This window comes from Pelecanus crispus, chromosome 2, assembly GCF_030463565.1.
Source record: "Pelecanus crispus isolate bPelCri1 chromosome 2, bPelCri1.pri, whole genome shotgun sequence".
NCBI lineage: Eukaryota > Metazoa > Chordata > Aves > Pelecaniformes > Pelecanidae > Pelecanus > Pelecanus crispus.
The window spans coordinates 19718910-19742570 of record NC_134644.1 but is presented as its reverse complement, the minus strand read 5'-3'; the positions used below and the strand labels follow the sequence as shown (position 1 = coordinate 19742570).

At 38.5% G+C, this 23661-nt stretch overlaps 1 protein-coding gene and 1 non-coding gene across 2 annotated transcripts in view; both read left to right on the top strand.

The window, feature by feature from the left end:
* The window catches only part of GPR158 (G protein-coupled receptor 158), a 217075-nt gene that overhangs the window by 120116 nt on the left and 73298 nt on the right, over positions 1-23661 (top strand). Inside the window, exon 5 of the mRNA XM_075706145.1 lies at positions 11107-11175. Within this exon, the coding sequence (XP_075562260.1) occupies positions 11107-11175 (69 nt within the window). The remainder of the gene's footprint in view (positions 1-11106; positions 11176-23661) is intronic.
* Positions 9357-9433, top strand: TRNAI-AAU (transfer RNA isoleucine (anticodon AAU)). Its single transcript has one exon. It is a non-coding gene; the product is annotated as a tRNA-Ile (tRNA).

Sequence of the window (23661 nt, the reverse complement as noted above, 5' to 3'; positions counted from 1 at the left end):
AATGAGTGGCTTGAATTTTGTATGTCAACCAACAATAATAAAATGAAAGCATAGCCTTGTTATGGCATTTGAAATTTCCTTTTTCCTGGGTAGCAGTCCTAATCAGTCCCTGAATTTATTATCGAGAAAATTAAAAAATGATCACAGCACCATTCGAGGTTATGTAACTGAGGCTTCAGGGGACTCCTTCCAGTTGCTTTTGTGCCCATTCTTTAGTCCCTGGTAGTCCTCGTCCAGGTGCAAACAGTATTAAGATAACCATGACAATTAAATGTAGTTCCACTCTTTTCTGCTTTTCTTAATGTTGGCAGCTGTCTGCGAGCTGGCAGGTCCAGCTTCTGTCTCTTAACAGAGGAGGCAAACATCTTGCTCACTGTAGCTCAGCCTCAGATACAGAAAGAAGGATCTCTATATTCTATTTCTTAAAGGTAAATTTCAAGTGAAATAAAATTTCTGAAAATTAGCACTTTAGTTTTTCCACACAGCTTCTTCATTGAAAAAGATAACAATGTGTTTGTAATTGGGAAAAGTTATATGGGATAAGAGGCAGGAAAAAGGCTCAATGGGCTTTAGAAAAACAGTGCATGGAAATCAAAGCAAAAATATAGTTATACTGAAAAAAATTGTTTGCTGGGAAGGCATATTTTAGTAAGAAAAGGAACTGGTAATAAAACAGTTCAACTGGCTCCATTTTAGACCAAATATTTTCAACTTGACAAAATCTTCTCTTCCTTCTGTCATTTGATAGAAGTAAAGAACCACCTATACCAGGAAACAAGAATTTGAACAGGAAGGGTTTTCAGAGAAGTAAGAGACAGATTTGGGAATACAATCGAATAACTTTTCATCACGTCTCCTGTATCCCCATGTGCCGAGTAGAATGGATCTGCCAGAGCTGCACCACAAAGGTCATGCCAGAGCTACCCCTCCTGGGAGCACCGGAGAGTGAGTGCACTGGCATCACATGTACCTTTAGCTAAGCTCTTTGTTTCACTTGTTTTGAGACAGTTTTACATAATAATTTATCTAGTCACTTCAAATGCTTCAGCTTAGCACAGCAGAGCAAACCTGTATCCATTCTCTCTGTTTCCTTGCTTCTGTACCATTCCGTTGTGTATCCGTATGTGCTTTCCAGCTGTACATTGAGCGGTAGATACCCTTTACAGTTATTTAATAAGTATGAATGTGTTGTATTCAAAGTTGAGATCGAAGTCAAAATCTGTCTTCACTTTTTTCTAATAATTTCTTGTAGGCCTTGTTTAAGGCAAACTTACATCCTGGTGGTAAGCCACCTTTGCAAAAGGAAATTTTCTTTAAATCAGAGCCCCACTCGGTCATTCTTTATACTGTAAAAGTGGCAGAACTGTTTAATGAAAGTCAAAAAAAATCAAAATATGCCAACCTTTTCCCCTCACTAAGTTTCCATGGTACCATGCTCATATAATACACAGTGACAAGTGGCCCTGGAGAAATCTGCAGTCTTCCTGGACTGACACCAACAGTGTACAGTTCTGTTAATTCAGTAATATACAATGTAGCAGATAGAGAATTACTTTGATTTTATTTTAGCTTTTGATTTCTTACTTTTTCTCCTCTCTGAAAATACTTTGATAGTCATATCACTGACTTTGTGTGACGACATTCAGAAATTCCATGCTAATTAATGCTGCTGTATTTCCTGGATTGCTTAGGACCATAGAGAATTGAAAAGCAGTATCTTCTATGCTTGTTTATCCATCATTTTAGCTTTTTGTTTTGTTACACTTGATGCAACTTGGCCAGCTACATTTTTTTTTAATTTCCCTTATGCAAATAATTGTTAAGCATTTATTTATGACCCTTTAGCAGTGCCCAAGAGGCACGTATGACTTTCCTTTCCTAATGTGATTTGCCACAGAAATGGTGTTACTTTCTGAGATCCAGGGATAAGGAATGACTGTTTATCTCAAAGGCTACTAATGTGGTCTAGATAGTATGGATAGACTGAATTCTGAGCAAATCCCAAGGCATAAAGCAAGCCCTTCACAAACAATATTTTTTGCAGACCTAGTCAAGTAAATGTGCTCCACTAAGGCAATTGGTAGGGGAAACCAGAAGGTAAGATGGGGGATACTTGGCCTGCGCTACCTAGGAACTCCCCACCCTCTCATTAGTTTCACAGGCAATCGACACTAAAGCTCTAAGTTGAGAGGTGGACTGGCAATAGCATGCATGGAGATGATGAATAGTTCCTTCCTGCCATGGAGAAAGCCTCAGGAGCAAACCAAACAGTGCAGTAACACTGAAATCCTGCTTTTGAAGTGTTGTGAAATCAATGTGATCTGACTTTACCTGTTCTTCTTCAGTGACATCTGAGAGTTAGACTACGCGTGCTTGCTCCTCAGCTCTTGTAGTCACCATTTCATTTTTTCTCCAGGAGCTGCCCTCTTGTTTTGGTCAGTTTCTTTATGAAGTAGCTGAAGGTAATACCAAGAATAGAGAATGAAATTCCATTGTTATGCTCCAGACACGTGCAGTTCCAGCTCTCTCAGATCCAAAACTGGAACCAGCAGTCAGATAGATAAAAAACTCTGGCTGAAACACAGTCTTGGAATGAGATGGATGAGGAAGCTCTATGAAAACTCCTTGATACCATCGTCTTAACAAGGCATCTGTTTCTATGTTGTATGTCCATGTCTTTATTTTATGCTGATCTTTTCGTTAATCAAATGTCCTGAAGCAGCAGCCTGGCTGAAGAAAACTGAAGCTCCAGTGGAATGTGGCTGAATACAAGCCAACAGTGAGCTCACACTACAGTCCAGGAAAACCGTATACTAGGCAACAGGAGGATGGCCAGTAGACAAAGGAAAGCTGTTATTCCTCTCTGCTCAGTGCTAGTGAGGCTGCTCCTGAAATACTGGGTCCAGTTTTGAGCTCTGTAGTTCAAGAATAGTGTGGAGAAACTGGAGAGAGTCCAGCAGATGACTACTAGTGGAGACAAAACATATAACCTACTGGTAGAGCTTGAGGGAGCTAAGCTTTGATAGGAGAGCAAAGAGGAAGCTAAGGAGCAACTTAGTAGCAGCCTACTTGAAGGGTGGTTGTGAAGACAGATCCAAACTTTCCTCAGTAGTGGCAAGTGATGGAAGTAACAATGGAGAACAGTCACAAATTATGGTTTGGGAGGTTTAAGCTGGGAATTAGGAAAAACATTCTCATTAGGAGGGAAGTGCCAGACCAGAGTCAGCTGGGTAACACATCAGTTACCCAGCTCCATTCTTGGAGGTTTTTAAGGCTTGGATAGACAAAGCCATGGCTGACCTGATCTAGTGTTGGCAGTACTCCTGCTTTGACCAGGGGATGGGAGTAGATGACCTGTAGAAGTCCCTTCTAAAAAATGTTTCTATGAGTCAGTGATTCTATGAGACTAGTTAGATTTTATTATGCACATTATGGCATATTAGAGTGTTTATTGATTATATACAAAGCATGCATGATAACAGGAACTGTGAAAAGAAAAGAGCACCTCAGTCTTCTTTCAGCTGATGGTTAGTTGTTTGCAAGGTTCATACTCCCTTTATTAGGGTATCCTGGAGCATATCAAGACTTGGAACTTCCCTTATTTACTTTCCTTTGGATAAAGTAGATTAGAACAACAAACCTTTATTTATAAGAATTTTTCTGGTAACTTCCCTTGACATCATTTTAATCCATTATAGTGAATAATATTTCTTTAAATCAGCTAATTGATGTTTTACCTTTACCAGTAGTTACAGCTTTGCCTATCTGTGCAGTGTTACTTCATCTTCTTTCAGTTTCTCCAAATCCATTCTGTAGATTAGTAGGTATTTTTGCTCTGCCACACCAGACACCTATATTAAAGAGAATAAAGGGTGGTGATCTTACTAGGAAAAATTGTGTAAGTCTCAAGTTTCACTGGTCATTTTTCCTGTCACAAGACTTTGCAAATGAATGTTAGTTTGCAGATGTGACCCCTAGGACCCGTATTATTTCTAGCTTTACCTGCCCATTCCATCTCACTTCTTATTTTCTTTTCAGATTAATAAATTTGTGTTTTCTCTCTGTATATTTCTGTATGCTAGCTCCTTGCCTAGAAAAGCTATAGACATCAAACTCATAATGGAATAAGGATGATCTACATGTTAAACACCTGCATGGTATCAAAGCAGCTGCACCTCAGTCATGTTACTTTCGTTCAAGCACTGATGAGCGGTCACGCAGTCTTCTGTATTTTGCGGTAGTATGTTAGGGCTTTTATCCCTTTTCTAGTAAAGGTATATAAAAAGAATCTAACATACTCCACTTGGGCATGCACTCTCTCTTTCATTGTTCCTTCTTCTGTTCAAGTCTTCAGTTTTCAAAGCAGGCATTAGCCCCAGTCTTGCTGGTTTGGATGAGTCCTATGAGTTACTCTGTGTTACAGGGGTCCTTCTGTCTCAGCTGGACTGCCATTCACAGAACAGCACAGACCTATGGGGAATGGCTTCCCTCCTGTCATAGTGTTTTGGGGTTTTTTTAATTCATGAGAAAAGATACATGATAAAGTTAGAAAATAGCTGTATTTCTCTAACAAACAGTGAATGAGGCTTTCCGTAAAGGAATTGCTCTGGAGAGACCACTATGTTTGCTTCACAGGAGAGCAGAAGTAATGAACCAGCCTCTACTTCCTTGTCTTCCTAATTTAGAATACTTGTATGTGCTGAACTGAGATTTCAGTATTGAAAACACAGTTAATAAGAAAAATGCCTCTAACTCTCTATGTGTCTAGACCACGCCAATGTCTGGCAAGGTTTCTTTTCTCACAGGGCTGCCTTGGACCCCAGCACCCTGATTTTGCTTTCCCTGCCCTTACGCCAAGGCTTTGTCTCCATCAGTGCATCTTGCTTGACTGACCAAAAGAATCTGCCATGGGGTTACCGTGACCCACTATTATGTCTTGTCTTCCAAGGGGAAGCTTACAAAGGCAATTTCAGTGTAGCTCCTCTTCAGCTTGTTTATGGACTGAACATGCCACATCATGTAGTGTGATGCCATATGCCATGACTCTGACCCTATAACTGGATGCAGAGTTGCAATCAAATCCTGAATCTCACACGGAGGTCATATCGAACCTCTGAGCCAGTAATGATCGTGAGTATTTCTCAACTTCGTGAATAGTTTTAACAATTTACTTTAGATCACCAAAACTCATTTAACTTTGAGTAGTCACTGAAATGCAAAACAGCCAGTAGTATCTCACAACTGTTAGTAGCTACATCCCAGCTGAGAGGAGTTGCTGTGAATATTTCTAGTGTCTTCCTCCTTGAGTTGGAGTGCCAGTCTAGTCTGTGGTGGCTATATAACATGAGAGTATGTGCTCAGCTATGAGTCCTGTGCCACTAAGTCACACTAGTTTACTTGAACTCACTTTTCCCATAAATGCCTCTCAAAGTACATTACATACAGATGCAAGACATTTTACTGTTCCAATATGCTGATTTTTCTGTGTAGGTGTAGCATTACATACCCAGTGATTCAGAAGTTACCAAGCCCACCTAATGGGCCTTTATGTCCTGTATCCTCACACCACTTCGTTATTTGCATTTGTTACCATGTACCTAAACCTATCTTGCATTTTGCTAGCTGGTCCTTTTGACAGCTTCCTATGAAACCCCTGATTGCAATTCACTTGAATTTCTCTCATGGCTGACAACTTGCATCAGATTTACTGGAATTGTCTTAGTGGACTTCATTGTTCACTGCAGAACTGAAGGATGGTAGCTACTTCTGAAAAAACCTCTGGCTTAGGATGAAGAAGATGGTAGAGACCAGTACATACCTGGTCTTGACCTTTAGTGTAATACATGCCATACTACTTTAATTGTTTCCTTTTGGTTTGATTGCAGTATTTCTGGATGGAGGCTGGATTGAAACTAGTTTAATCATTATTTTTCTTCCTTTGACTTATCCATAATAATAATAATAATAATAATAATAATAATAATAATAATAACAACAATAACAATAATAATAAATTATATATTATTATTAGAATAAAAATATTATTATTATTATTTTTAAACTAAGATCTCAGTTAATTAAAAAGAAAACAAACCTAGAGAATGTGGAAAATGTATGGTAGGGGTAGCTAAGCTAAGTATGGAAGTTAGTATGAAGCTAGAAGCAAAATAAACTGCAGTATCACTTAGGTGTCAGCAATGTGTAACCATTAAGTGAGACAGGGAAAACCAGAAAGGACAGTTTTACTGACACAAATAAGTAAACACAGAAATAAAACCCCGAAAGGGAAATGAGCACACAGACGAAACGGCAATAAACAAAGTGTACACAAGATGAACAGCCAGAGAAATAAATAAGCAAAAACCAAAATAAATGCCAACAAGCAAGGCAGATGCAAAAAACCAAGCAGCTGTTAAGGAAGAGAAAAAGAAATGTTACATGCAAGTGGAAAAAAATCCCACTGCATGGAATTTCAGCTATATCCTAAAATACCCTGATTTCTGTGAATTCCATCGGAGAATTTTAATTGAGCAGACAGTATAGGTGGACACCAGTTGGTGGAGGCTTTGGGTTATCATTTCCTTCCACTCTTTCATTTGTTTTCTTAAAAGACCAAAGGTTTTTTTCCTGAGGTATGTGGGCATATTCATTGCTGTGTTTGTTGCAGATTCCCATAAAGTCGAATATTTGTGATGCTTCCCACAGCCATGCCTTAGGGGGCCTGTATTTGCAAAGTCTGTACAGTGAAGTATTCAGCTTTTGGTGGAAAAACTGATGCTCAGAGACTGGTGGAAATACTGTCTATCAAATACAGAAGATCTTTAGCTAATAAATTTTAAAACATCCTGCTTTAGTTTTGGGTTTACCCTCTTTAGCTATTCCCTGTTATTAAAGCTTCAGTGCTGGATGGAGGCTTTACTTCCTGGACGTTACCTCTTGGGCTATAATGGGGGTTACTAGAGGAAAAAAGTCATATATATTCTCAAATCAATGTATGTGTTTTTTCTAAACCAAAAACTTTCATGTTACTTTGTTATTAAAATATCCCCTTTTCTTTGCAGTAGAGAAAATTAACAACTAGAGTTTCAAAAATGTAGTTCGTGAGAATTCTGATGCTTCCATTTCCATCCTATTTTTTTCTTTTCTCTATACTTATGCATAAATAGTTCTTTGGTTGTACTATTTCTTATTTGAAGTTTTGTGCTTTTCTTCATCACCGTGGATGGCATTCATCTCTGCCAGAATGTCTACTCCATGTGCTGAAGAATCCTGTTAAGACGAGCTGTGGTATCTTTATATGTTGGGTTAAAACTCCCATTTTTCAGGTATCAAAGACTGAAATAAAAGCACAGTCAAAACGTGGATTCAAGCTCATTTTGGAGTCCAGTGTTGCTCTGTAAGCCACACTTCTTTTAGGGCAGGAAACAGAAGTGCCTAGACAGAATCCACAGAGAATGGTTCCTACTGGAACACAGGTGAGAAGAAAATCCTGGCTTCATTCATTGTTTTGGAAGAAGAGGTGGAAACGCTGAAGTTCTTTGTCCCTCCAGGTTATCTTATGAACATGCTGCCCAGAATAAAGCTTGATAAGAAAAGACTGATCAGTTTGTGAAAGAGTTGCTTAGAAAGGGATGTTCACACAGAAGCTGTTTGAAGACCAGCTTTTTTAGATCATTTCCACCTTCCCTACATACCCATTTCAGCTACTTTCTCAGCCATTCTATCATGTCCAGATGCATTGTACAAAATAAGAAAAAAAAGATTCTTCAGTGGTTCGAGTATTGATCGATAGCGGGAGATGTGAGTTCTCTGACCTCTGCCAATGTCTTGTGTGGTGTTGGGCGAGACCCCTCTGCATTAATTCCCAATGAGTAAAGTGCCCTTGTCTTACAAAGATGTTGTGAAGAAAAACTGTATCAAAAAGTGTGGAGCTCCCAGCTACAGCAGTCAGGGCCACATAAGGAATCTTGTAGACGTGGTCCTGTAGTGATTTTTTTAAATTTATGGTATGGTGCTGGGAACTTTTCATCATAAAGTGTGAAACCTGTGTTATCGGAGGCAGATTTTAACCTTTTCTAAGCTTTCTAAGCTTTTCTTTTTCATCTGCTGCACACAGGATTTATTTCTCACTCAGGCTAAATTTATGTGTTCATTAGAAATGTGAACTAACTCATACTGCCATTTATAGTTTGTAAAAATATTTGCACTTTCTATTACACATGTCAAAGCAGTGTGCGTGATCCATACCTACAAATGTTTAAGCTATAAAATAATTGGGAGTCTAGTCACTTCTTAATTAAAATAACCTGGAAGTATTCCATTTAATGACTTCATAACTGGCATCTAAACATTTACTTCCAGCTTTTTGGTGTTATATTAGATCAGAATAGAAGTGTCTGCAGAAAGCAGTCTTGAAAAGTTGTCTATGTGTATTGATTTTTATAGTGCCATTTGAAAAAGTTGAATGCATCTGAATACAGAAATATGGGTACATAAACAATTTTATTACAGCAGCTGTAAAAGATAGGATAATCCCTTCAGGTCTTTCTTTATTGTTTAGGGATGCTTATAACAAATGAGTGTCTCATAAATACAGAATCAGTGAGTTTTAGGCAGTGTTTTTTCTCTTGATGTATATGCTTTGTAAGTGTCTGTCTGAAGCATCCTTCTAGATGAAGTGAGGCAGGGCTGTTACATGGGGAAATGCAGTAGGGGAGTGCTGGACCATCTTTACATTAACAGACTAGTGGGTGAGGGTGCACATCTATTCAAGTGACAGAAATAAATTATATAAAGAACTGACTCAGTTGAATTTGATATTTCATTGAACAATGGGATCACTTGAGCCCAAAAAACCTGACATTGGCATTTCAGTTACCAGTTTCCCAGCTTTTTGCACTTGGGATTTTGTTTATGCTTTACCAAACATGGTAATAGAGAAAAAGCAAAACCAAACCCCCACTTTAATTTGGGTTCTTGAAACAAATGCCTTGCATTGTGAGAACCCAGTGTAAATATAAGCTGCACTTGTGGGTCGATATTCAAGTTTCAGCAATTGCTAAGGCAGGTGTTGCATTCTATTCAGAAAGATAGTTACAGTATTTTAGCCATTTGTTGGTGTTTTGTTTTGCTTTTCTTCTTAAGAAACATTTCATAGAAGCATACCAGTTCCATGAAAATTTTGCTAGAAATATATATATCTTAGTTTCAGGGTGCAATTTTAGAGACAGGCAGCAGAAGAGTTTTGCAATCCTTAATATGAAACTTTTAATATTAATTCTAAGGTTAAGATCCACAAGGAAAAGTGAAAGAATTGGAAAAGTCTAGAAAAGAGGGGCCATAATAATGATTCTCGACCAGTGGGGTTAGCTCAGTTGGTTAGAGCGTGGTGCTAATAACGCCAAGGTCACAGGTTCAATCCCTGCTCACTGCAGGGGGGTTGGGCTCGATGATCTCTCAAGGTCCCTTCCAACCCAAAGCATTCTATGATTCTATGAATACATGAAAAGTTTGAGCCAAAAAATAAGGAAATAAGGCATGCTCCCAAGATTTTCCTGGGAAAATCTTGCAGTGGTTGAACCAAATAGCCACAATTATCATCTTAAGACCGGTGGAAAACCATTCATAATCCTCACTCCAAGCTTTAACTGTGACTAAAGTAGCATCAGTAGCACAAAGATGCCCCTGGAGCTGTTATATTAGTGTTTTCCTTAAAATGGAAGCTTTGATGTCAATACCCATTGGAAGTAACTTCTTGTGGTAATTTTTGAGGTGGATGCTTGTGTAGGATGTTGATGATGTCTCTGCTGATATACATGCTTTAGACAACCTTTGGTGCAGAATTTCACCATTGCTAGAAATTAGGTAGCTCCATAATTGTCTCATATTAAAAAGGCTTCTTGAGAATTTTCTCCATGTCTTTCAACCTATGTTCAGTACATTAGATGTTGTAAAAGTGACCAGTTGAAAAAATGAATCATGAAACAGGAAATCTGAGTAAGATTATAGATTCACTGAAAAGCTGAATTTCTATCTAGAAAATTCCACCAGTCTTTTGCAAGCAGAAACTGGGCCCCAGGGCACCAAAAATTTGTTAGTAAATCCATTCAGATAGAGATTTTTTTTTTTATGATTGCCTTTCTTCTGAAAGATAAACATCTTCCATCACCATAAAACCATTAGAGAGATTACCCTGAACCATTGATTCCAGCCCACAAGAGGATTTTATGATGCAAAAGAAGGATTTTTTGAAAGACTTTTGGCAAAGCCTCTTCTGCTGTCCTATCGGACTGCATTGCTTGCAGTCGGGAAAGCACTGCCTTCTTCCAGAACAGTGTATGAAACAATATCTGAAGGGAAGGAGATGGTTAAAGACATGGGAAGCAGTGCTGATGTTTTGTCTTTAAGATAAGCTGCAGATGCACTATACATAAATCATCAAACTCATTGGAATACACTTTGTATTGGGAAAAATAATTGATTTTTTAATTATTTTAAAATGTAAGAAAGCTATGATAGAGAGACCACATTAGAATCAGTGAGGAAATGATATTTTACAATCCTGACAAGTTAATGTCTGAATCAACATCTTTGCAGAAAATTTCAGGAAAAATAAAGGCAATTTCAATCTAAGAGCACACTCTGTATTCTGCAAAATTGTAGATTATTCATACATATGATAGAAGCCAAGTCATTAATATTCAATAAGTCAAAATATTCAAAATACTTCTGAAATTTAAATAGTACAGAACAAATTCTACAGTTAAATTCATATCTGTAATTCCCATGATCCATAATTCTTCACACTTGAGAGCAATTTTAGCAGTTTCAAGTCGTATCCAGGTAATGTGTGTTGAATAGTATTTAACATAGGAAAGAGTGATTTTTTAAATTGGGTTTTGTAAAACACAACCATTGTAATGGGCCTGTGAATTAAAGAATGTGGAGCATGCCAATATGACAGACAGCTTAATACTGTGCTTTAATAAGCATTACTGTGAAAGCATTATACTGACAAAAGTGAGGGTGCCTTCTGCAAAGAACCCAGCATCTAAATGGCACATGGAGAGCATTTTCTAATATTTTGTATTGGTTTTTGTCTTCTAGAGTATCAGGGCTTCAGGGCTGGTGCTGTTGGAAACCATTCTTTTTGGATCACTTCTTCTGTACTTCCCGGTAAGTCAAACTATAACTTTTTTTAAAAATTATATCCTTGACGACATTTTAAAACACTGTATGAATCACCTTGGTGAAAATATAAATGTCAAAACTATTTATGTAATGATTAGTTTAACCTGACTATAAAAATGTGCTATGTTCTGTAAATATTCTTAAGAACACTTGAATGTTTTACTATATTTGTGATAATTCTCCATTTTCCATTTAGGGAACTTTACAGTGCTTTGTACTTGGAAGTTTTTAAATGTTCGGGGTTAAGCTGAGTTTTTGCTTTGAAAGACAATACCTCTCTAAACTATGCTATGGGAAAAATGTGCAAGGTGTGTAAAAGGAAGACACTGATTATACCAAGTATTCCTCTGGAATGTAGTACAAAGGAGAGTAATTATTTCAGTGTATTACTGACATATATTTTGATGTTTCTGAAGCTACATGACATATGCAATACCATGTATTTGGTAAAGTGAGATGGTATTATCCCTATGCTGTAAGTGGAAAAAAAAGTAATTTCACAGTCACATGAGGAATATATCACAAAACTCACAGAAATATAGATCCTTTCTCTTTTCAAAAATCCCAGAAAAACTGAGTTTGTTAATTGCCATGTAAACCTAATATAATGACTAGATAAAGCAAGGCATCAAAGTGTAAATTGAATGAAATTGATAGAAAGCATGCAGATCAGGAGACAGAAACAAAGATGGAATTGTGGATTATTTTAAAATATCTTTATGTTCTCTTTTCCTCAGTAGTCAGAATCATAGAATCATAGAATCATTTAGGTTGGAAAAGACCTTTAAGATCATAGAGTCCAACCATTAACCTAACACTACCAAGTCCGGCACTAAACCATGACCCTAAGCACCATATATATTCATCTTCTAAATACCTCCAGGGATGCTGACTGCACCACTACCCTGGGCAGCCTGTTCTAGTGCTTGACAGTCCTTTCAGCAAAGAAATTTTTCCTAATATTCAATCTAAACTTCCCCTGGCACAACTTGAGGCTATTTCCTCTCATCCTATCGCTTGTTACTTGGGAGAAGAGACCAACACCCACCTGGCTACAACCTCGTTTCAGGTAGTTGCAGAGAGTGATAAGGTCTCCCCTCAGCCTCCTCTTCTCCAGGCTAAACAACCCCAGTTCCCTCAGCCGCTCCTCATAAGACTTGTCCTCCAGACCCTTCACCAGCTTCATTGCCCTTCTCTGGACACGCTCCAGCACCTCAATGTCCTCCGTGTACTGAGGGGCCCAAAACTGGACACAGTAGTCGAGGTGCGGCCTCTCCAGTGCTGAGTACAGGGGGACGATCGCCTTCCCTAGTGCTGCTCATCACACTATTTCCGATACAATACTTTACCTGGTAAATATGCTGTGGGTGAATGAGATTCTTCTGTGCTTTTACAGCCCATCATGTAGCTACTGAGAGACTAGCTGGAAAACAAAACTCCCTAGCAGTTTCAGAACAAGTAGCAAATAAACTGTAGTAGAATAAGGTGTGAAGAATACTATAGTAAACACAAATCCCGATGGAATTTTTCTACATTATTTTTTGAATCATGTGGACCTTTCAAGTTCTAAAGAAAAAGTGTGCATTTCCAGGATAGTTTTATGGGTTTTTTTAATCTTTCACTTTTCAGATGTCAGGAAGAAAGAAGTTTTGTTTTTTTCCATATTGTACAAATGCTTTTTACAACTTACAATACCTCTCCCTGGGGTTTTTGGAGCTTCTTTAGTATTCTTTTCCAGTGAGCAGAACAGAAAGCCCATGCACTGCTTCCTCAGCTGGTATAGAAATGCTGTGAAGCCTTTCCAGAAATTCATAGCATAAAGCATAATGTGAGGGGTTTCCTTTCCATGGCTGTCTCCTCTTTGCTTTCCAAGAGAACCCTGGAGCCATATAGTGGCTTCCCCAGGTAGCAGTCAGTGTTTGTACAACCTCAACTCCAAAGTACTCCAGAAGCCCCATCATAGGTCTTGCAGTCTTATCACCTGTCACTAATTCTTCAGTTTCTTTCCCAAGAACAAGAGTTCTTGTCTTGAACCTCTAATTGTTGTATTTCACAATGGATTAATGTCTTTTGGTGGCTGTCTGTCTTCAGGTTTCAGGTGCTCAGCATCAGGGATACTTAGATATGGTCGGTGGAAAAAGGCTTCTCTCTTGGTGGTTGACCTGAAGAAGAACCATCCTGTTAGATGCAAGAGATGGCCATCCACAACCTTTAAATGCAGAGGGAGAAGAGAGGAAAGGAAATGGAGCTGGGAGGGAGGGGTTGGATAACCGAAGCATCCTCTCAGTTTTTCGCTAATGTTTAAACATTTCCCCCCTTTTTTTCACTACCATTAACAATGTTAAATGTATAGAAAGTACAAAATGACAATTTGGCATGTTCTGAGGAAAAATATTTCGTGGAAAATTCCTGATTAGCCTGTCTCCCAGTTGGGATGTAGATACTTGACTAGAGCTTGTCCTTCTCTGCACATCTCGTTCTCATCATATATAAAACTGTCCACTGAGAACGCCTTCTGCTAGCAACTAGTATGCAAAGTGTATGACCTGACTTTGCTCTTATAGGAGCTTTATGCTCCCACACTCTTTGCTGGGGCTCTCTTTCTTTCTTACACAGGTAATTACTAATCAGGCTGTTACTCCTACAGACTGAAACAAAAACAGAGAGAAATTTTATTGTTTCTATTTTCAAGGTCTTAGCGGAGGGAAGTAGAGAGTGTGGTAGTGGGAGGTCATATTAATGTTTAGACAGAGAAATTAGTCCTGATTTCGCCAACTGCGAGAATATGGGTTTGTAAAAAACAAAGACTGGGACTGATACAGAAATATCAGGATTTCAATATCCCTGTCTCTCAATTCACTGCAAGGAAGATTTCATCAATTTCTGAGCCAGGACAAGACAGTGGAACAGTAAATGTATGAAGATTATAAAGCCTGGCCAGAGAGGTCTTTAAGAAAGACTTTTAAGAAAGAAAAGCCTGTGTTTCTGGAAGGTGTGAATTATGGGGTGTGAGTCCTTAGAATGTGAACTCTTGAAATTTTGCTGTACATGGACAGTATCTAAATGCATTCAGCTGCTTTTTTTTCTGGAAAAGGAGCACAAAGCAGAGCAAGATGATGTGAGAAGGAAAGAAAATCCAAGCTCTAAATGGAGAGTCTCACTTGCACACACATGTTCATTCATAGCAAGGTGTAGACCATAGATCATCAATTATCCTACTGGTTATAGGTCACATACATGCAGAGCAGATCTTTTTCCTGGGTCATATCCATTGTTTATTTACTTCTTCCTGTTATTTGGTGTTTTTATTTGTTTCTGAGAAGAATTGGGAATATTCAGTAACTCAGTGAGGTGGTTAAAGACTTAGTAATGTGCGCACAGAGGTAGAGTTGTTTCAGTGATTTGATTTGGTCTTCATTCTATGATAGAGGAGCACATTAGAGCTTTAAGACTAATTAATATAGATCTCACTTCTTACATGCCCAAATTAGGCTATGTTTTCCATAGCTGGCACAAAATGCAAGTTAAAATACAGAACAGAGTTCACCAATTTGGGCCAGACAAGCATCACTGCAGTAAGGTGTTCTCCTTCAACATAAGGCTCTTTTCCTTTTTGTATCATTTCTTCTTCTCTTGTGATTCAGAAGGTAAAACCAAATAGCTTTACTTTCATGCTCAACTAAGTGCAGAATTACACAGCTTCCCTTAGTGCATATACAATGTAAAGAGATAAAATGACAGCATTTCAGTTCTAAATAACTCAAATCTCTGTTCCTTTAAGGATTCAGTGCAAAACTACATTCTTATTTAAAAATCAAAGTCCCTTTAGATTTTCTCAACACTGCTTTAAGTCTTTTGCATCTTTACTCTCCACTCCTCTACACTTTCCTAATTCTCGCTTTTTCTAGACCCATTCACCCAGTCTGTCTTGGATTGTTTTGAGAGCCTTCAGCATACAAATTTCGCTGTGTCCGGAAGGGCTTTTATTGCATCTCTGACTTTCCTTACCCTCCAATTAGATGGAAACCAAAACCTACTTTGTTACATCACTTAATTTCTTTCACTAATTGTCATTGTTTTCATGTCTACATGCAGTAATCTATTCATAGTGTCGTATCATTAATTGAAAAATAATATCACCAGCCAGCTGCTTTTGGTGAGAAAAACAGCTGTTGCATGCCCTTCTAACCAAATGGGAAGTGCAAATGATAGTCTCCACCAAAATTTATAATTCAAATTCTTCTATATTGATAACAACATACTAATCTTTCCTGAATTATAAGCAGGCAGATGAGCTTTGTTTATTACAAATGCATAGATTTTACCCAGCAGTTGCTGGGCAGCTGGCATTTCTGAGGCTCTCATTTCTTACATTATCTCTAGTTCTCACAGCAACATCTCTGATTTCCCTTTACTTAGTCTTTCCAGTTGTCAATGGACCTCCTCCAAATGAACACTAGGCCTTCTAATTGAGTTCAGTTATATTTCTTTCTTCTTAGATTTTGAAGAGAGGGACAAAACCTAACTGTCTTATGGAGGAGTCTCTTAACTTCTTGGCATCTGAGGGGAAGATTTTCATTATATTCCTTTTCCAGAAATACTGACTGTGGTGGAGCTTTTAGACCTTTCCTAACTCCCTGTCTCGCTAATGCTTGGAACACATCTTGCATTAACACAGGTTTGAAAACTCCTTGCATGTTGCAAAGACGTTCAAGTAAAGTGAGCACAAACACAATATTGTAATAGAGTAGGGTGTTAATTGCATTAGGGGTCAGATCTCAGCTGATTTTAGACATCTGTAATGGACACAAGCTGGAAAATAGGAAATTCTGGTTAGAGACCGGAAAACAATTTTTTACAATGAAGGTGGTCAAATAGTGGAACATATTGCCCAGAGAGGTAGTGGAATCTCTGTTCTTGGAGGTATCAGGACTTGACTGGACACAGCCCTGAGTGAGCTGACCTGATTAGACCTGCTTTGAGCAGGGGGCTGGACTAGATGACCTCTGGAGCTTGCTTGCAAGTGAAATTATTCTATGAGTCTGTGTTTCTAGTATAGGTATCCATAGCTGACACAGTCGTCCTACACTCAGCAAACAGTGAAGAGAAACAGGGCCTTTTACAACTCATTTTAGACTTCAGCTTGAGGATGAGGTGGATCATGGCCTAGGCTCCATTGAATATAAAGGAAGCCTGGAGTACTTGCCTCAAATGGTGATGAATTCCAGCCGAGGCAACTGTGGGTTATCTGATATATTAAACATTTTCCATACTGCTAGTCTGTTTTAACTGAAACCCCAAAATGCACTCCAAAATCCGTGCAATATTATGATATCATTTCTAGAGCCAGGGATAAGTTACTGAGTATCATGATGCAAAGAGGAAGGGAATAATTTCTTCCCCATGTTCTTGATATGGCAGATAAGAAGTACTGGGTTTAAATTCCAGCAAGTGAAAGTTATGTTAGACAGTGGGGGGGAACTTTTACAACAGTGAGATCAGTTAAACCATAAGATGAACTAGCTTAGGAGGCTGCAGAGTATCTTTTTAAAGACCGTTAGGATTTTTCCCTTCAGTCTTCTCTTCCTTTGGCCAAAGAATCTAAAGTCTTTGTCTGTACCGCTATCCCTTGTTTTTCTAAACCTCTAATTATAGCAAGGCTATATTACTATCAGTTCAGAGAAATGGAGATGCTGGGTGCCAGTGCATTGACTTCCTAATAATGCTCATGAAGCAGTTCAGTAGTGAAGCCTGGAATAAACTTTGTGCTCAGGCATCTTGTTGCATGTAGTAGGTGTTAGGATCTGTTTCTGGGACTGTGTTACTCCCTGTTTTACACTCAAGCTAGAATGACCTACCCATTCATGTTATGAGAAGGAATGGAAAGATGGGAGTAGTGGAGTTTAGATGTGGATGTGGGCTTTTTTCCCTTGAATGATCTGCCTGTACATTAGCATGGCAGAATTGAGCCATGAATGTTGGGAAGATTAGGCTGTGGTAGCTCCATTTGTCACAGCCCTGAGCACAGCAACAAGGTCACTGGAAAGCTCTGGTTTTAGCATTAATGAATGTGAAAATGGAATACGGCATAATACTTTTATGCATTTGTCCCTCAAGTATGCCTATAAGGGATGCATTACAAGAGTTCAGTCACTGTTTATTCCTTACATGTCGATGTTCACTGAGGCCAACTGAAACATTTTGCTTTTTCCAATACATTTAGTGCTGCACATACTGATACACTGTGGGGTGAACCGCAGGCTTTAAGCCCGCTTTGATACCCCAGATGTTTTAGCTTGATTGTTTTTCAGCATATAGCTACATCCTCATAAAATAGCTTTTAAAGCTGTTACAATGAACACCCATCATTTTCTTTTTATTTTTTCACAGTAGCTAAAGAACATGACAGTATTCAGTATAGTATTCATGTCACTGAAGTCCAAGGATGCTGTAACTATCTGCTCTGAGATAATCACTACAAATTTCCCTAGTACTCTAGAAAAGGGTCTTTGAATTTTATTTGGATCATGGTGGATTAGATGTCCAGCCAATGGAAAAGGCAGATTTTAAATGCCTTGTTGCCAGGATTTTATACATACATTGTCTTGCTTGGGCAGAGAAGTGAAGGAACCAGGCAGAAGATTATGCAGTAGTTTGTCTCTCTCAACCTCATAGGCACTGGGAACACTTGTGTCCTTGCCCTGAACCTCACTAAGTAAAATGTTTATGACCGTTTTTATTAACAGGAAGCAGGCACTGAAGAATTTCTGTTTTTTTAATAAGTGTACTTGAAATAGCAGAAAAACAATATGCACAGTGTAATAGTTCTTCATGGTTCTGGTGTCACTAATCTACATAGCTGTCCTAAAAAATCTAGTAGCTACTGTCAAGGAGATAACTAGAATCTGTTGTATATATGATTATCCACATCTAGAACTGTGATTACCCACAGCTATATGTCTCATGACCTTGATTTGATACTGGTATCTCTGTGTAGATGACAGATGTTTGGAATATTGGAAACTCAGTAGAGCTATGACATCATAAATTCTAAGACATTATAAAAGTGGAATCTGGTGAGGAGATTGTTCTGTGTGTTTGTGTATGTCTGTGTGCTGTGTTCACAGGGTACCTCAGGCTGGAAGGGACCTCAGGAGGCCTCTAGTCCAACCTCCTGCGCAAAGGAGGGTCAGCTAGAAGACAGGGTTACTGAGGGTTTTTACCAGATAGGTCTTAAAAACCTGCAAGGATAGAGACTACCCAATTGGGCAGTGTGCAGGCACATAATAAAGTCACGTGGTTGTCATTTTTTAATCTTGTGATGAAATATGTGGTGTTGTTGGAACATACAGTGGGGTTTATAAATGACAGGCTGTAGATAGGTCAGTGAAGGTACAGGTACTGATGTTACTATTCTTTCAGGTCTTGGACTCCCACGCTCATACTTGTGACACCACTTGCGATACCGAGACAAAACCTGATCTTCTCCTTCCACAGATCCAAAGGTGCAGTACAGGATTGTAGGAGGGCAGTGTTATTTTTGCTACTGTGAAAGCTTTTCTGAGAACTGAGTTTGAAGGACACATTTGCCAGAATCTAGGTTCACTGAATAGCCAAATATATGTATGCGTGCAGGGCTTGAGAGCTGGAGAGAAAAGGACAGCAGTCAGTGACCTGAACCAACTGCCACATTGGGTTTTCATTGACCTTTTTATTTTAAATGACTGTCTTGCACTGCTGGCTTGTAGGGACTTACGTGATACAGTCTTGTCAGCCCTTTGTTCAGTGAAATTAATTTTGTGGTGAGGGGAACAGGGCAAGATCTTGCAGTCTTTCCTCTTTACTCATAATTCCACTGAAGTAACTTACGTGAATACACTTGCATATATAAGAATTTGTAGATAAAGACCCTACATTAACATCTTCTTTTCAAAGTAGTATTATGAAACCAGACCACAATCCTGAAAAACAATTCACAATATTTAGCCAGGGCTTTTAAACTTTTTTGATACAGTGTGAGCAATAACAGGTGCACAAGTTAAAAATCTGCTACATTTGAAAAGTAAAAGTTGTGGGGAGCTCTTTTCTAATCATAGAAAGCATTGAAACACAAAAATTATCAAAGGGTGAAATGTGGTTAAATTCATATGGAGGAAAATAGTGCTGGAATATTCATGGTATACTCCTTACTAATACCTGGAACCATGCTATAATAATCTATACTGTTTGCTCTGCTCTCTAAAGGTAAACCATCAGGGGCTTGGCTAGCACTTGGGTGGGAGACCACAGCAGTGCCATAGGCAGGCCAAGGAATTACTGAAAAACACCTGGTAGAAAAATATCTAATTGGTGGAAGTCTTCACTTGGCCCCCCTGGTTCTGCTGAATTAGAATAACAAAACAGGAAAAAAGTCTTATTGAATGATTATGTACTTCATTTTATGTAGCTCTTGTTGGATCTCAGTGGCATATAAACTAGAAAGGATAGGAATATTTTTCTCGGCGAAACATGTTTTGATGATCACATTGACCACTGGGCAAGTGAACTGAGTTGATATGCATGATGTTTTAGAACATGTTCAAATTTTACTGTAGTGACTTAAGTTTATGAAAAAAATCAACACATGGAAAAAGGCTCTCTCATGTATTAGTTCAAAATATAAATGTGATAGAACTTTTACAGGAAAGATAATGAAAAACAATGTACCATGTTTTTATTAAACTGTAAAACTAAAGGCAAGGGTTTTTTGATAGTATAGATGAGCCAGTATTGAACTGTGCCAGAAAGGAAAATATTAAAAGTTGTAGTCAACGTTTGACATATTCTCAGTAGGGCATAGTCCTGATGTCAGTCATTTACCTTCACTAATTAGTTTAGCACCTGAGAGACTGCATGTTGGTGGGAGATAAATTTCAGTCATTCTTTTTCACTTACTGAGGTGTCTTTCAGTGAAAGCTAGGGCTATGTTCATATTTTTCCACTGAATGTCTTTTCTTGTTGTTTATTCATGCTTTCATACCTGAGACCCAAGGAGCAACAACTGTAGTCAAGTGAAAGGCCTGTAGCTTGTCATTAAATCTTGCTGAACTTGCTAGACTCAGCTGTTGCCTGCTTCCTTAGTTCCGGGTTCTTGTGATCTGCATCAACAAGAATCCAAAGCAAAATGAAAGCAGAAGCAGTTCATGCCTAAGGAAGACTTGACTTAGATAATCTGATACTACCAAGCTGTTTCTGATATAAAATTGAGTGCAATTGTAAACCATGCTGCCAGAGTGAAACAGGCGGTATGTTAACTCTTGATGCCTTGGAATACAAGGTTGAGATACTAAAGGTAAGACACAGGCTGGTATAATATGTACAACTGAGTGACAAAACATGATACCTTATCTATCAACTTCCATGTCACTTGGCAGAGCACTCTGCATCAACACAGAGGAAAAGGGAAAGACAGAATTTCCATCTCAAAGCCTGTTCACTGTGAATAATACAGGAGCTGAATTATGCTTTTTTCCTCACTTGGTTTTTCTTCTCAGTCCCTCTTCTTTTATGTATGAAAGCATTAGGTACTTCCTAACCATCTACTTAGAGGTCACACCATGGAGGATAATTAATGGTTAATGATTAGGAGGGATGAGAAATTCAATGCATTACAATGGAGAAAGAGAAACATTGATGGTTTTGGAAGAGATCATTAAGAAAGGAGATTTCATCCATCAGAGATGAGACTGCCCTTGTTCAGTCATTCTACATGCTGAAAACTGAGCATATGCAGGCAATGGTATCTTTATGGTTTTTAATACCAACTGGTAGACATTGTTAAGCAGTTTTCAGTTTACAGGCAAAATCATATGATAACTAGTGAAATCTTTGCACTGGAAAAAACTTATAATAGTGATAATGGAAAGTTCTCATTACTGTTTAGCACTTCTAAACTTCTCATTTCTAAACTCTGTGGTAAGAGATTAGTGGGAATTAAATCAGTGCTTTGACCCCAAAACCACTTATCACCTGATGTAAATAAGAAATTAGATTTTTATTTCTATAGAGGAACTGGAAAAAGTAATATAAATACTTATGAAAGCAGAGACATGTTTACAACATAAAATATAAGATGTAAGATATATAAAATATAAGATATAAGTATAAGATATGCTGTATTTCCTCTATTAATAGAGTCATCTGGCAGAAATATTCAAAATTTTAGTTTGCCGGGGTTAAAAAAATGAAGAGTTAGGGCCCAGCAGGTAAAAAGTTCACCATGAAACTAGCCAGATTGATTTCTGAAAATGAGGAATTGAAAAGAGTAGTGCCTGTGTCTAAATCTACATGACATCAAGTAGGGAGAGATGAGATTTCTGTTCTTAGAAGTAACAGTAGTATTGGGGATGGAATAGAGGATGTTCCCTAGAGCACGCAATTAGTTTTTACAAAAACCAGTTTTTTCCTATGTGATATAAGCCTTCTGATTTATTGCATACAGCTCTGTATATTAGGACCACACAGAAAAAGTAGTAGTATTTTCAGCAAACAGTGTTGCATACAAACTACTTGATTTCTAGATCCTCTTCCTTTGTGGGACTAAGCACAGATCTGCAAATATATGCAAGTTTTGAGGAAGCTATTAAGGAATATCGTGTCCTTCATAAGCAATATACAGTATCCATGTGCTGATCTCTCTTTGAAATCTGAATCCAAAGTAGATTTCTTGTAGTGGCATGATACAGTTCAGTAAGCTCTGCACATTCTTGAAAAAAGAAGGAGCAAAGAGAGAAATATGTAAATTCAATCAAAACTCTTATTGGAAATGGGTGGGAGGATTTCAAAGCTAAAAAAATTTTGAACAATTACAAAAAAGAACAGAGAACTTTGCCCCTGAGAATTAAAACACAGCAAAACGTCTAATATAGGAACAGGAAAATTAATCTAAAATGGAGCAACCAAACGGTATAGAAATGAAAACAAGACAGGAGTGACATCTTGTACCTTGATATAGTGCTGACTTTTCTGTCATTGTCACAATTACATGTTATAGAAGATATCTGTAAAACCACAGATTGTACATTCAGTGCTTGTTTCTTGCTTGCATACAGTTATTTCTCACTACTCCTTGCAAGCTTTCTTCTCCTTTCCTAAACCACCACTTACATAATTGTAGAAGATAAATCTTTTATTCTTTCCTTGTGCTTCCTCTGTATTGACATGTGGTTTCTCATCTCATATTTAAATAATGAACTCATTGGTACAGGGATGTTTGGCATAGCTGTGCCATGCACAGCAGGGTCCTGATCAATGAGTAAGAATCACATTACAAATGGCTGTTACTAATAATAACAATGAAAGTGTTTAAAAATATTTTATTAAAGGTGTGAGCAAGGACACATTTGAATTTTGCAGCTTCTCAAAGGTCTGGTAGCATGCAACTGCTTTTATACTGCTAGAGATGATCTGAGAATATTTGATTTAGGCTTGAAAAGATTAAGCCATAAAAATACTAACAGGAAAGGCCTGATTCCAGTCCCATGTGGACTGTATTTCAGAGCTACTCTACTAATTTCTGTGGAGCTGCAGCCAACTTGCATGACAAGACATTAGATGACAGACAAAGCAGCATAAGTAAGAAAGAAATAGTAAGATTGCTGCTAGAAAGCCTCAACCTGCAGGATTTAAGATAACGGGGAACCATGGAAATGCTTGCAATGTCAAGGGGCAAGAACAAGAAGAAGTCCCAGTTCTACTCAAATGAATATTTCAGTCTTCTACTGAATATTTCAGTCTTCTACTGAATAGTCACGGAACCATGAATTTGTAACTCAGATTTGTCCATTTTTAGGGGAGTGACCTGAACTCATAAGGCGCAGACTGTCCTGGTGAATGCGTTCAAGCATTCTCTGTAAACTGGAGCAGCTCTGCTGGTGGGGGTTGAGAACAGGCCAGCTTCAGATCACCAAGCTGCCTCACGGTTCACAGAATCACAGAATGCTTTGGGTTGGAAGGGACCTTTAGAGGTCATCCAGCCCAACCCCCCTGCAGTGAGCAGGGACAGCTTTAACCAGATCAGGTTGCTCAGAGCCCCGTCCAACCTGACCTTGAATGTTTCTAGGGATGGGGCCTCCACTGCTACTAGTTGGCGTGCTATAAGGGTCTTTGAACTCTCTCAAACTAATCAGGGATTTAAAACTGCTTTTCCATGGCCTGAGCAACGTTACTCAGTCTCCTGGTCTGGCCTTGCCAGCAAGACTGGCTCCTACATGCTAACAGTTGAAGAGGGCTCAGAAGGGAGTGAGACATTCCATAGTTTGGCACTGGCATGAGTAAAGTGGGTTGGTTTGTGTGGAGTAGTAGTGCTGGAGGGGGTTCATGTGCATGCTAGATTAGGCAAGGTTTTTGTGACTAACAGCAATGCATAAGTCTTGAAGTTAACTTAATCCTTTAGATGCCTTAGTCCCCTTGGCAAGTAAGGACTACCGGTTA